General features: G+C 42.3%; 1 protein-coding gene across 7 annotated transcripts in view; it reads right to left on the reverse strand.

The window, feature by feature from the left end:
* Positions 1-3505: 3505 nt before the first annotated feature.
* The window catches only part of SEPTIN9 (septin 9), a 629083-nt gene continuing 617964 nt past the window's right edge, over positions 3506-14624 (reverse strand). For all 7 annotated transcript variants that reach the window (XM_069200262.1, XM_069200264.1, XM_069200263.1 and 4 more), the window contains 2 exons: positions 11327-11378; positions 3506-7659 (listed from right to left, as the gene is read on the reverse strand). In XM_069200262.1, coding sequence (XP_069056363.1) covers positions 7527-7659; positions 11327-11378 — 185 coding nt within the window. In that variant the 3' untranslated portion in view covers positions 3506-7526. The remainder of the gene's footprint in view (positions 7660-11326; positions 11379-14624) is intronic.

Genomic DNA, 14624 nt, shown 5'->3' on the forward strand with positions numbered 1-14624 from the left:
GCTTGAATCCAGTGACATAGTGAGCCTGGGACCCATGTCTGGGCATACTTGCCGCACTTAGGGCCTGAACAATACAATGGCCAACAGGCAGGACCAAGACAGGACACTTAAGCAGCAGAACTGCCATCAATGGCTGACCCCATCCCACACACACTTTCTGTATTCTATGCTGCTGCCAGTTCCCCTGCACTTTTTGCCACGTAGTTATGGTTCTTCCAAATAGAAATGTCATATTCCCAGGATTTGTTACCACTTATATCCTGGTGACAACTTTAAATTTCAGGGTGGACTTCATCTAAATGCCTCAGGAGTGAATAGAAGTGGACCCTTGCAGCACAAGTAGTGCTCAGCTCTTAGCTGAACACTCTACACTATGCAGGAGAGAAAGAAGAGGCAGAGTCTGTGACAGCCTCCCTTTGACAGTTAAGAATCATAACACAGGGACTACGGATACATGTTATGCTGCCAAGACCAACTGAAAAAGGCTGCTTCTGCCTGCATTGCTGAGAACCCTCACCAGCAGGCCTTTGGAGCCATGAGCTACCCATCTCAACTAAGTAAGAAGGAGTCTGGAGTCTCTGCATCCCAAAAGAACCTGAGCAACACACGTGGTGTTTTCAAGAAGGAGGCCCTATGGAAAGAGCATTCTGGTTGGTATGGCTTTGCTACAGCACCTTTTTTTTGGAGGCAGCTGCATATTGATCATGAAGCTCACAACCTACTGTAATTAAGAGGGCATTCGTGTGTGACCTCCCTCCCTCCCCACCCCCATTCACGGCACCTCTCCTTAGGTGGCCCACCATTACCTGTGAGCCTCTGTATCCAAGCAGTGGTACTAACCATGATAGCAGAATTCTAAACGAGGCCAGAGGAAACCGTGACCTCCAGCGCACCTGCAATCACCTCAGATTCCAGCACTTCAGGGATGAACTAAATCCTGTAACTACATTCAATTCTCACTGCCACGGCTTAACTGTGGGATGATTACCACAGCCCCATGCCAAGTCTGGGGGTGGGAAGAATCTGAAGCCCACTCTAGGGCATCATAAGATGCTTATGCACCACAAACCATTTGTCCACGGAGCAGACACTGCTTGGCTATTAGTCCAATGCAATTGTCCCTTCAGTTACCTGGACACCACTCCGGTTTTTTGTTTTTTTTAAGATATAGAATACAGTTTTTGTATATTTTCCAGTAAAGAATAGAGTTGAAGTTAAATCTAATTCGCTCATCCCATAGCGCGTAGTAAGAATTAAGCCAACTCTTAGCTGATCAAATCATTCTATTGAATGGGTAGGAAAGTGACAGCGGAATTAGTGGGTTGTCTCCACTACCTCTATTCCCTGGGAAGTTTTTAGTGATCTTGCTGCATGAATCCATTTGTGGAAGGTTGTCTGTATTGTCCGATCAGTTTCAGGTGGAGAGTAGCCATTTTCATTTCAGAAGCCCCACTCCCAAGAAACAGTTTTACATGAACATCTCTAGGGAATTTGAACAGCTGGAAATCAAATGCCACAGGGTATTACTTATACCACTTGTCTGCAAAAGTAGGAGCATTAAGGGTTGTTAGTATGGGCTAAATATTCACTATCCAAGGTCTCTACTAGTTCAGAGCCATCACTTTTCAGCTATCCAAGACTCGACAACGTGAGTAACCACTGAATGTTTCTTTACAGCTGTGAAGAAGCTACTTGGGCATTGCTCTGTCTTGCCCCACTTGATGCACCTCCTCAAAAAGGGCTTCCACCAGGGATCTATTCAGTTAGCCTCCTTCACTTGTTCTCCAAGGATACGAGTTCTGCATCCATTCTGTTAGGCTTGTGAGAACGTTTGCTCCTAGAGGATATGGCTTATGAGGGAATGTAATGTGAATTCTGAGAAAACTGTGGACGTGCATGGAATAATCTGTCAACAGAGGGCTGGAATCCTGAAATAGACTGAATCCAAAAAACAGTCAGAATGTGTCTGGAGTCTAACGAGTTAGAACTTTAAGTTTAGAGGTCTTTACTTTATATGTAAAGTTTGAGCCAAATAACCATGACATTGGCTTCGGTCAGATCAGTGAAATAACACCACAGGCAAACCTAAAACTTCTATCCAATTGGAGGCAGTGTCCTGACAAATCTAATTTTGATCAAGACACATTAGAACCTTCCTTATTTTGCCACTTATTAAAATAATAATGCAGGAAAACATTACCTTAATTAGTTAATTTGGATGTAATGTTGATTTTTAACACCGATTTACATAGTTAACTTCCATCATTAAATTTCCTTCCTGTGCTTTAGGTTTCCTTCGGTTTTCATGCAACAGACATGCTATTTTTTTATAAATTTCTGAACCTCTTTTTCAATTTATTTTTCATACATATTTAACTTTTATTTGACGTACGTGAAAGAATGTAAGTTGTTATTCACTGTATCAATATACTGGCTGATTTGTTATGCACAACAGCCACATGCACCATCTCCAGTTATTGCCGAGCTCCAATGGCCAAGATACACAAGGTGAGCGAAGATTTTTCACATTAAAATGTGGTCAACAGTGTCTGATATACTAGCAAAAAAGCCCAAATTTGCCAGTTTCTTGCATAAGTGTGTATAGCTACTGTTCATGTTAGAAGAATCCCTCAAAAAGAAACTCTTTGTCCTCAAAGAGCAGCAACGGATTACCTGTGGGTTGGGGGAATAGCACAAACCAGGTGGTGAGGATATGGAACAGGAATACGCACACACGGTAAGAGCAAGAAACCACTCGCGGAGTGCAGAAAAGAAAAAAAAATGTTTCTCAATAACAACCAGGAAGTATACAGGTCATACAATCCAAAGTAAGGTTCCAAAACTAAGCTTTCGGGGAGACACACAAAGTTATCAGTTAAGTTATCAAATAGGAAAGAAGAAAATGAAATTGACAAGAAAGCCAGCCTATGATGAGCAAGGGGCTGACCCAAATATCACTCTACGTATAGGTATTTTAGGCATAGATCTATTGACAATAGAGAGTTGTCGTTAAGTGAGACTAGCCTGCCTGGCAGTAAGAAAATGTGCCTTTGCTGGTTGTAAACATTTTAGGAAACACACACTTATCTTTTTACACAAGGCAGTGCTTAGAAGAGATAACGGAGGGTCAAAACAGTACTTAACTTTACCTGAAAGATTAGGTGAAAAAAATACTAACGCAGGTAAATAATTCAATGAAGAAACTGCAATTGCCCAAAGTTTGCCCCCAAGTTCAACACACAACTCGAGTGCAGAGCTCCTCACATTAACAAATGAATAACAGAAGTGCAAACATCCATCAAACACTGCACAGGAAGCAAACATTCTTGCCGCCACAGACATAAGAGGTAGGGCCTGGGCATAGGTACTTCGAACTATGCCTCAACACATGCTTACCTACCACGGTGTTTAAATACGAAGATGTGATGGGAGAATTATTCGTTTCTCAGACTGTCAACCCAAATCCACCAATGTATCAAAGAAAGATAAAACAATAAAACAGAACTCAGCATTTTCAACATTTATTTTAGGAAATACATATTAAAACACATAAATTTGTTTTGCTTTTTATTTATACAAAAAGGACTAAATTTGACAATGCATATAACCAACACAAAGGGCATTTTATTAAATCGTGACAAAAAGAATACATTATTTTGAGTTTAAAAAAAAAAAAAATCTGGCTATGATGAAGAAATAAAAAATTGCTTTCCTTGCTTGAACCTGCTGAAGGATCAATTGGACCCAATGGAAAAAAAAACAAAAAATCCGACAGCTCTTGAAGTGCATGAATGAGATTTTTTTTTCCATTTTAAGATTTTTCTTTACATTTGAAATATATATCTATATACTATTAGTTAATACACATTTATTCATTTTGCTAGAATATAGCATGTCAACAAGTACATCATTTATTTCCTTTTTTCCAACAAGTCAACAACCACCTTACAGAGTTCTGTACTTGTTAGGAGAAAGCGTGTTCCAAGGCTGAGGGGTATACTGTACGCAGCACCCCTCTTTGCCCGCAACATGGCATCAGCGCAACCCACAACAACTTTAGTGGGATAACTTATGCCAACTAAATACCATAGGCCATTTAAAGGCAAAGATTCGCCAAGGAGAGCAATTTTCCCTTCCTGGGAAGAAATAACTTATTTTTTAAAGCAAACTGGCAGAGTCTATGAAGCAAGGGAGGAGATTCTCGCACCGAGGCATGATTTGAGGGTCTCGCTGTGAAAATGACCATTACAGAGCAACAGTTTAAAGCGACCACAAAACATGCATATTATTTGCTATATTATTCCTTACTTTCAGCAATGAACTTGACTTAAATCAGGCATTAAGTGACTGCCGATTCCCTGGCTGGGTAAGGCTTCACAATTTTCTCTAACCAGGGCAATTATTGCCGGGCATTATTGCTACCGCATACCTGTGAGAAGGACCTACCTCTTCTGCACCCTTTGCTTCCCCCCCTCAGGTGATTCACCTTCTCCAAAGACATTTACCTTGTTAACCAACACTCTATGGGGTCATCAACGCATTCTATGGACAAGTTAGCATGGCCTTTAGGGACAGGTTTAAAAGACCAGTACTAAATGTGCTCATAACACCACCTTCTTCACATGTTCCTCGCCCCCATCAACTTCATTTCACATGCAAACTGACTGACAAACATTCCCATGCTTCCAAACAATTAGCTATGGGATGATGCCCAAATCTTTTGCTTAATGTTGAAGTTTTGCATCCTACCAGAGGTACATAAAGCAGAGAATAGTTTGTGCTGGAGTCATGTATGCGGCCTGCAGGGACCTATGATATGCTGAGGAAGAGCCCAAGGGGTCTGAGGTCTGCTCACTCGAAGGTATTGCAGAGTCCTAACCATCTTGATGGGAGATGGAAAGTTTACAAACGATGAAATGGGAGCTCTTTAACACAATCTTAATACACCTGTTACCCAGAAGTAATACTACCATCTTGCACTTCGAAACAAACATTGGAGATGTTCCACCAAAATAGTAACTTTGAAGACTTCTTTTCACATAACACTGGGAAATTTTAACTCCCGTCCACCAAGCACATACATCACAACTTGTCTTATCTAAGCCAAAGACCTGCGAAGATTTTGTTCACAAATGGGTTTGTGAATTGTCCACAAAAGATACTTTCCAAAAGAGGTGCGGGCTCCCGTCACCAAGAGAAATCACCAGAGGGTTGAAGATTAATACCCTGATAATACACCAAACCCCCATTTTTAACTCAGAACATTGGGCTGTGCACATTAAGATGAACAAATATGCCAACTATCAGTTAACTCTGGAGACTGACGATCTATGGAGAAATCTGAATATAGCCTACCAGGCCAGAGGGGCTATAGAACAGTCACCAAGACCAGCACGTGCCTCACTGTACTCCATCCTTAACAACCTTTTACTACACTTTTGGGTGAAGGGGTTAATTAGGCCACCTGCCCAGCTGGCTTTTCAGAATTCGCAGGGGATAAATAGACAGCAAATCACCAAGCCTACCGCATACCTTGGGAGCATTAATCATTCAATATCTTGACAACACTCACAACTTTTAAGACACAAAAAAAAGTCCTGAACTAAACATTCCACAGAGATAGGGCCCCAGAGACCCAGAGTACCAAGTATTTTGATCAGTTTCAGCAAGGCTTTTTTGAGCAGCTGAATGAAAAATGTCTAACCTAAACATAGCTAGGAAAAAAAAAAAAAATCACAAGTCTGAAGTAACTGCGAGGCTTACTTCCCTGTACAAAAAGGCACTTACATCGTGTTGGACAGTTTACCAAAAGGACAGAATTTGCAATTTTTAGTGTAGCGTATACTCTTACAAAGGCATACAGTGTCAACTTTTTAGCAACCGAAAACCGGAATTGGATCTCCGTGCTTTATGCCTCAATAGGAAGTCTTGGCAAGGGATTGCCCTCCACACCTTTAACCCTGGGAATTCACGTGTGGGCGATGATAGAATGGTGTGAACTTAAGAAGCTCCAATCTGCAATATAATGCAAAGGTTGCATCAATATGTTTAGCTCTGCTCCACGAGATTTAACAGGGGGGTCTAATGATTAAACAGTTGAGCTCGATGCATTTTCCGAAAACATACCAGTCTGCTTAGTTCAGTAAGGTCCTTCGATGCGTTGCCATCTCACTTCTGCAATGTTGTCATTTAATGGGAAAAACCCTGCTAAATCTTTTCCTATTCCGGATGCAAAATTCACAAATGCATTTAAGGAGAATCAAGCAAGTTATACGGTGAATCTTAGCCGCCAGGTTGATCTCAGATCTTGCCATTGTAACACGAAGGATGTTTTGGAACCATGCCTTCCCATACAACGCAAAGAGTACAGTCTGAGAACTATGGTCAGGAGTAGAACATGCAAAAAATATGCTAGTAATTGAAGCAAAAACGTCAATAAATTTCAATTATTTAAAAAGTATACCACAAACAATGTATTTTTACTATTTAAGGCTATACTTTGTTAAATAAAACGAAAAGCTATTTGATTTACCAACTTGTTAATCAAAAGAGCTTCAAGAGAGGCAGAAAGAGGACCAGCAGGACTAACTGAAACCAGAAAATATTGGAAACAATTGCATAAAAAGGACTCTTCAACACAAAAGCACAGGTATCAGCGCAATTATGAATGGTTGCCCTGACTTTGCTGGTTACAATACAATATTTGGTGGAGTTAACATGGTGTTTGATGGTAAGCGCACTGGTACGTAGTAGTTACTTTCCAAAGCTGCATCAACAGAAATAAAAGTTTGATGGCCATCTTAAAGTCCGGGAACTCATGTTAGGCTTTTTCCCTGCATTTGAAAAGCAATCATTTAATCAACAGTTCATCTAAGTATTTCCTTCAACCCACTGTCCACGTTGTGGTAGAGTATTTCTTGGGTTTCAACAAGTCACATTTTACAAACAGCTTGGTTAACATAAATCCTTACTGGATGAGGAGGGCAGTGACCCACAGATTAATACTGGAAACCTCAAACAAGTCTACTAAATCAACCATCGCCGTCTTCTCCACCACCACGTTTGTTGTTTCGGCATCAGTGTTCTAACAAGACATGCAAGGTGGAAACAGTATGGGGAATCTAGGATGGTACCCAGACCTAGGTGTATATTGCAATCTTGCAAACAATTAGACAGGAGAACAGAAGCACACAAATGAAATGTGGAGAGGCACCAAGAATCTATCAACCCCGATATGAGTAAATAAGATGCTTTTAGCACAAGGAACAAATTCACAATGTCCAGTCATGGCACAAGTTGCATATTGTTAACATACTCGTCTGTTGATGGAGTGGTTACATCAGTTCCCCACCGCCCAGTCATCAAAGACCAGAACAAACCTTAAACCCGATCCACATCCCCCTGAATGCCATACTTGCTGGACAGTTTCCTCTATTTTGGTCAAAGTCACAATGGCAGGATGGAAAGGTGCGAGGATGAAACACATTCTACTAGAACCTTGGTTCCACTGCACAAATGGCTGGTCATTACATTTCGTTGGACATGTGATCTTTGTCAGACATTCCATTAGAGAGCACGTTTCCCTCATTCAAGCGCCGCACCCGGTAAGCCTCAAAATGGATGCTGCTGGTGATGTCCTTGATGTTCTGCATGTGGGTTCTGTGGAGGAATAAGACAGGTTTCTATTAGAATTCTGGAGCTGCATCCCTCAGAAGAAGGGGCAGAGAAATGTTCCTCCCCACTTCTCACCAAAACCCCACCACGCCAGAGACTAATGTATATTTAATGTGTGTAAATCTAACTGCAAAACTATAGACCGCTGTACAACAAGAAAACATTACCTGCCTGTAACGTGTGGCAGAGTTGTATATCCATATGCTGTGCACTCTTCTCCCATCTAGTGTGGGGTTCCAGATACTGCAACTTTTTTTCTTCAAAGACTTTGTTTTGGCTTTTAATGTGAATGGAATGACTAACTTTTGAGGGGTGTTGCGACCAATGCCTAAGGCACAGACAATTTTAGATGTTTTTGTTTTCCCATCAGAATGTGAGGGGGGGGGGGGGGGGAACTCTACTCGTGGTGTAATGCAATAATATTTATGTTCTTTTCTTTCTTTCTTGTAGCACTAGTTTCCAGGAATAGAAGTACTGTTTTCTGTTTGTATCACGTGTTGCTGTAGATCCCATGGTGTGCTCAGGCTGTAAACCAGTGTTCATAATATCTAAAAAAAACACTAGCTGGTAGAAAGTAGCAGCAATAATACTGATCAGAGTTTAACACCCTTTGACTGACTTGCACTTCATTCCTGGCTTGGATCATCAGCCCAGTAATATTTAGTGAAAATGCGTTCCGAAATTGTGTTTTTTACGAAGGCCTACCAACAATATATTTATCAAAAAAGCCATAGTTCCCCCACCCCGCCAGCCAGGGTCAATGAGGCCCACTCTGTACATTTGGCTTTTGCAGAGCAAACCTGAATATCTACCAACTCACCAGCCAAAAACAGATTTTAACATAGCATTGCCATGATATGGCTGTAGGAATTCTACAAACAGTTGCACACTTTCCCCGATTGACTTAGTTCCATCATTGTAGTATATGTTAAAGCTCACTTTCCGTCACGAGTATGGAATGTCCTTTCAGCTACTGCTTATGGATTTGCGATGAGCGTTGCCATGTCAACATTCTCATTAATATAAAAAGGCAAACTCAACTTAAGAAGAAATCGGGGATGAAAAAGCAACAGTATCCTGTACTTGTGTTTGAAAATAATGTTCTAAAGATTAAGTGCCTCATTTCGAGGCTGATCATCGGCACGCCAGCACCATGGGGAGAATACTGCCACAGACATGGAAGTCGTCTCACCGGGCCTATCACAGCTTTCCCACTAGGCTGACTGGCAAGAACCAAGGTTCCTGCCCATCAGCCCAGTGGTAAAGTGTAGCAGCATTGTTCCTGGCGTATAATAGAGACCGTGGTAATGCTGCTGCGCGTAGGGTGCACCTATACCCTTGAAATGGGCACTGTCTGCCACGCAGAGCAGACAGTGCCCATTTCTAGGGTGCTGGGTGGACCCCTGCACTTCTCATGCTGTGGGCATGGGCAGTGCAGGCCCCCCCACAAGCCTTTTCACAGTGGTGAAACCGCTATGAATAGGCTGGGAGACAACAAGGTTGTAATCAGCACAGTGGCACTGAGTTCAGTACAGCCGTGGCTGCCTACAACCAAGGCTGCTGTCACTCTGTCCGGATCTTTGATCCAGGCAGGGACGGCGGTCTGTAGGTGGGTCCGCCCATCTATCTGATAATGAGGAGGTTGGACTGCCACAGCTGCATCAGTCCAACCGCCACCGCAAGGCTGGTGGTCCTAGGACCACCAGCCTCATACCGAGGCCTCAAGTCTGTAAATCACTTACCCTGCATAGTGAGGTTAGTGCCTTAAAAATAAATACATTTAAGATGGCGCTTGCAGAGCATGTGTATGACCATCCTTTCAACCCTTAGGAAAAAAAATATGCCTTCGAAACTTACATTTTGAAAATAGACTTTTTTTGATGCACGACTGCTGCTAAATGAACCTTTGTGGACGTTTTTGTTAGAACGGATATTTGAAGAGTAGAAAGACTGTTGAACTGATGCAGCGGTCAATCCATTATTTGCGAAAGTATAATACCTTACACAGTGTTTCCATTATGCGACAGAACACGCTCAACTAGTAGACTTCTAGCATCTTTTAAAATGTTTATATACTACATAAAAATATATAAATAAAGTTAATTCAGCAAATTGAGGAGTCAAATCATCAAGTTGGGAGCAAGTGTTTCAATAAACTATTCCTTTTCCCATTGGATTGAAGACTGGGAGAAGCAGTAGCCTACAATGTGGTTGAACCGACATTTAATGTAGATGTCAATACCTTTTGTGTCTTGCTCGCATGGATAAAATAAGAATTTCTATCAATTGCACCCAATGCACTTTCCACACTCTGCATGGAATGGGTAGCAGTAGTCAAAAAGCATAGGTAAATATCCCGGACCAGTTTTTTCACATGTTTTTTCCGAGAGATCAAGCTGTGTCCATAAATGGAGGAGTAATTGGCAATTTATTTCAAGGGAGGAGAGTGTGTGGGTGTAGTGTTGCATTTCATATACTCTAACATCCAGAATTAGCAATGCCACAAGTATCAGTTATTATCAGACACTGAGAACACCCTAGCAATGCAACTTACACCTTAACTGACGCCTGAGAATCGAGTCACCACTAGCATCTATGAGCACACCAGAATCCATTTATATGTTACAGGTTTTCCACTCATTTCTGTTTGGAAATTTTGGGCCATTTTTTGCTGGTGGAATGGCAGCGACAGAAAATCCTGGGGACATCACCACAAATCATTAACTTACTCCAGGACTGGGAATGAACAGGCCAGGTAATGTATTTTTGGGGGGTTGGCTGGAGTGAGGAAACACCACACACACACACAATCAGCCATTTTTAAGAATTCAATATCCGGTACATTAGCATGTACCATGATCCATAAACGGTAATTCACATATAGGTTTCTAGGACCAAACTGGAGGAGCTTGAATTTAAAATAATAAAAAAATAAAAAATAAATCATGCTTTTGATATGTTTAAATAAAGAAAATCCCAAATAACAAAAGCTCTGTTATATGGTAACACACGTAGGTAATAAGTTTTTAAAAAATCATGTTAAGGAGCTAAAGTCTGCAAAAGGCATCTGCAAGTATTGTGTTGAAAGAGTGGTGCAACAAGTTTCATTTTAATTGAATCTTTGATGGATATAGAGTTGATCTACCTTCAAGGACATATGGACAGTTTACAAGATTTGTGTTTATTGGAGCAAATCCATCTGAACTATGAGGTACTGTATTCAGAACCTTATACATAATTTGGGGTCCAGTTGAGGTGGGAATACAGAAACAAGTCGGTGATGGAAACATAATTGAGGCAATACAAATACAATATTGTTAATACATGACAGGTGAAATCTGCAACAGATTTTGCTCAGACTCAAATGCAGAAAGCAGGATTGGAAACCAGGCATCTGCGATTGGAATTCCTCAACTGAGTCACTAGTTGGCCTCCATTCCAATCGAGCCTGCAATGAGCTATATACTGTAAAGGAGCTACTCTTGCCACAACATGAAATAAACTACCTGCACAGAGGAGTGGTCAGTACTTCTCCCCTAGATTCTTTTGAACTACCTCCATACATTGCAGAAAGCACTATGCCCTCCAGAATTGCGCCACCCATGGCAAACCCTTCAGCCCTTTCCTCCAAAGTACTTCTCAGCACACCTACCTGATGAGAAGATCTCGCAGGTACGCAAACTCGCAGTGGCCAGTATTTTCAACTAAAGAGAGAAGGAAGAAAACATATTAAACACTTTAACTTCACCTCCAGAGAGAAGTGGAGAAATACAGTTTTAGTACTTCATGCTGGCGATGAACTCACAGCAAAAAATACAGTTCTGCAGACAGACTGGTGCCTCAGAATAGTTTAAAAAGGATCAGAGTCAGTCACACGTTGGGCAAGACCGATGCGTGACCGATTCTGGACTTGCCCCTGCAGTCCAAATCATGGATCACAACATGGTCCTAAGTGACTGGCAGTGGCAAAGGCTTTTGGAAAGATTCCACCAATTACCTTTTGTCATTTTCATGGGTCACCAATTCAATTGCCATAATTCCTATGAAAACGCCCATATGTTACGCTTGAACACTTACTTCTTGACATTACCAAGAGGGTCTTCGTACACCAAACACATATGCTGACTGATGAGACATTCAAGACAATACTGTGGTTATGCAAAAGATCACGAAGGTAATGAATCACTGCTGTGGTCACTGATCAGAACCCTCTCCACGAGCTGCCTACTATCCTCTCCATCACCAAGCGCATAATTCAGTTCAGCACTGAAAGTACCCGGCTTGCCTATGAGCAGTGAGTGCAAATGTGCCATTTAGATATAGCTCCTTTGAGTGGATTTGTGGCTCCTCGAAAGGTCTACCCTGCTGAAGCCAACCAGCCACGGATTGTGTAATTATACAGCTTTAATAGGGGTCGACTAGGCTTACAGGCTTCCCAACCATTTCCCAGATTGTGAATTTGGGCAACGTCTTATTTTGATCAGAATGCAGAACACACTCCGTAGCAAGAGGCTTAAGGAGGCGGATGTCATTTTCAGAGCCCACTAACCTTGCTTTGCATATTATAGTGTAGGAGTATTTAACCTTCCAACTGGATGGCCTCGCTTTGCATCACCATCGTAAGCCACAACATATATTTCTAAAGCCTTCTATCTCGTTAGAGGGAAATAAAAATCCGACATTATTCCTGACTGGTGAAGCCTACTCATAAGAAATGCCTTTTGCTGGTGCGGTCATCACACTCTGGTGCAAGATACCCTGTACCAGATAGCATCAGCCACACATCATTAATTTCCTCCACTTCTCCTGTGCAAAACTTATTACATTCTCCACTTCCTTTTTGCGCGCCTGCTATTCCGCTCTGGAGAACATGAAGATTTTAGAATATACTTGAATAGTCTTTGGTTCCTCCCTCCCATAACACTACATCCATCTAATGGAGTAAACTATACGTTAAAAGGGGTTATTTCAGTCACATAGCGTAACGCAATATGATGGGGTCTCCATGTGGAATGTAAAGAGAGGGCCCCGAGTCTCCAGTACCTCATATAGTGATTGGCCTTGGGCCAAATGGTGGTCTCCTGGAGGGTCGTCAGTATGCCCTGCGCCGCAAAGGCTTGCATTATGTCCCTGACTTATTCACGCTTTGTAATAACCGTTCACTGTGAGTTAGTTACCTTCAGTAGTGGACGACCCCAGCGAGAGCTAGTGCAAAAGATGTTAAAAAAAAAAAAAAAAGCCACTTACCACTAGAGAGCAGCAAAGGATTAAATATGGCTTTGCCTTGCATTAAATACTTAAAACTCCGTTGTTTTAATAATTTACAAAAAAACTGACCACAAGAGGGCAGCAGAAGCGTGGTAATAAGGGCATTATTATTTACATTGCTGCAAGCCTGTGACACAGATTAGTGACCAGCTCTGTGCAGTCTAACGAACAAGCGCGATATATCTATGACAGGAAATGCGGTCAGGTAGAATAGGTCACAGAGAAAAGCAGGAAGCGGGCGCAGCAGGCAGCTGCAAACAAACGGAGCAGCGTAAATGTCAAATACGCAGGCAGTAGAAACGGCAAAGGCAGTAACGGTGTACCAATGACCCATACTCGTCTCTTCCTCAATACTGCACTTTCAAATGGCCATCAGTGACCTATGTGCTATTTAAGTAGCTAACATAACACTTAGCAACTCTTTCCCAAACCTACCTTATTTGGTTAGTTCTGCTCACTAGGTCGAGGATAGCAGCGGCAGGCGCTGCTTTTCCGACGTGATGGTATGTATCTGGGCTTTTAACCAAGCCCACCGCACGCCCACCGCACGCCCATCACTATCACTCGCTCGTGGGCTTGCTTTTTAAAGAACCCTTGTTTTCGTTTCTCCATCCATCCATCCATCCATCCCTCCCATCCCTCCCATCCCTCCCATCCCTCCCATCCCTCCCATTCCATCCCATTCCAATCCCATCCAATCCCATCCAATCCCATCCCATCACCCTATTCGGACTATATACGGGGTGGGTGATCTTGTCCAATGCACGCAGGGGCCATCATCCTCACGCCAACAAGCAAACTTAGTATAGTAAGATCATGCTTCCTTTACTCAAAGTCCTTCCTTGAGACAACATTGTCAACAGTGATGTCCAGAATGTCCCCAACCAACTGAACACGTGGCAGGAAAGGTTTTGGAAGACTTTAGTGGGTCGGGTTAAAAAACATATCCCAAAAGACTTGAGTGAATGCTTCATCTGGCTTGGGTCTGAGAAGCCTAGCACCGCCTGAGACGCACCGGATATAACACCCCGGGCAAAGCAGGGGTTCCCTGCTCCACTGCCTGCAGGCAGAGCTCCGCTACTGGGGAGAGGAGGGGGACTTAAGAACACAAATGGGTATGCGATTTGCTCCCTAGTGAGCAGCTGGATAAGGATCAACATAGAAGAAAAAAGGTTACTGAGGAACGGGTCCACCAAATTAAAGAGGAAGCTCCACAGTTAGTTTATGACTGAGTTAAAAAACATTTTGAAACTGGGCATTTGGTGCCAAGCGAAAGTATATAATTATGCACATAATTTCTTTGAAAAATGCTTTAAAGTTGTCACTCAAATACCCAGTTTCACCATATCACGCTGCACAAGGGAAGAAAGAACAACCAACTGAGCATTCCAGGGGCATCCGAGTGCCAGGAAGACGCATTTTAGAGGGACTCCGAACTGCTTTTAAATTTAAACAAAAGTTTTATATAGTGTTTAGCACCTTTTTGCAATTTTGAAGCGCAGTAACTAGAATCTGCCTGTACCAATTCAATGGCACTCAAGCAAGGTGCCAATCTAAGGTCATTTGGGGTCAGTAAAGATGATCTATCCACAGACATGTCCCAGTTACGCGAGGTATCTTGTCTGGGTTAGGGAATGCCGTCAGAAGAGAGCAAAAAGGATGGCACATTCGAGGGAAGGAGA

Source organism: Pleurodeles waltl, chromosome 7, assembly GCF_031143425.1.
Source record: "Pleurodeles waltl isolate 20211129_DDA chromosome 7, aPleWal1.hap1.20221129, whole genome shotgun sequence".
In the NCBI taxonomy this organism is placed as follows: Eukaryota; Metazoa; Chordata; class Amphibia; order Caudata; family Salamandridae; genus Pleurodeles; species Pleurodeles waltl.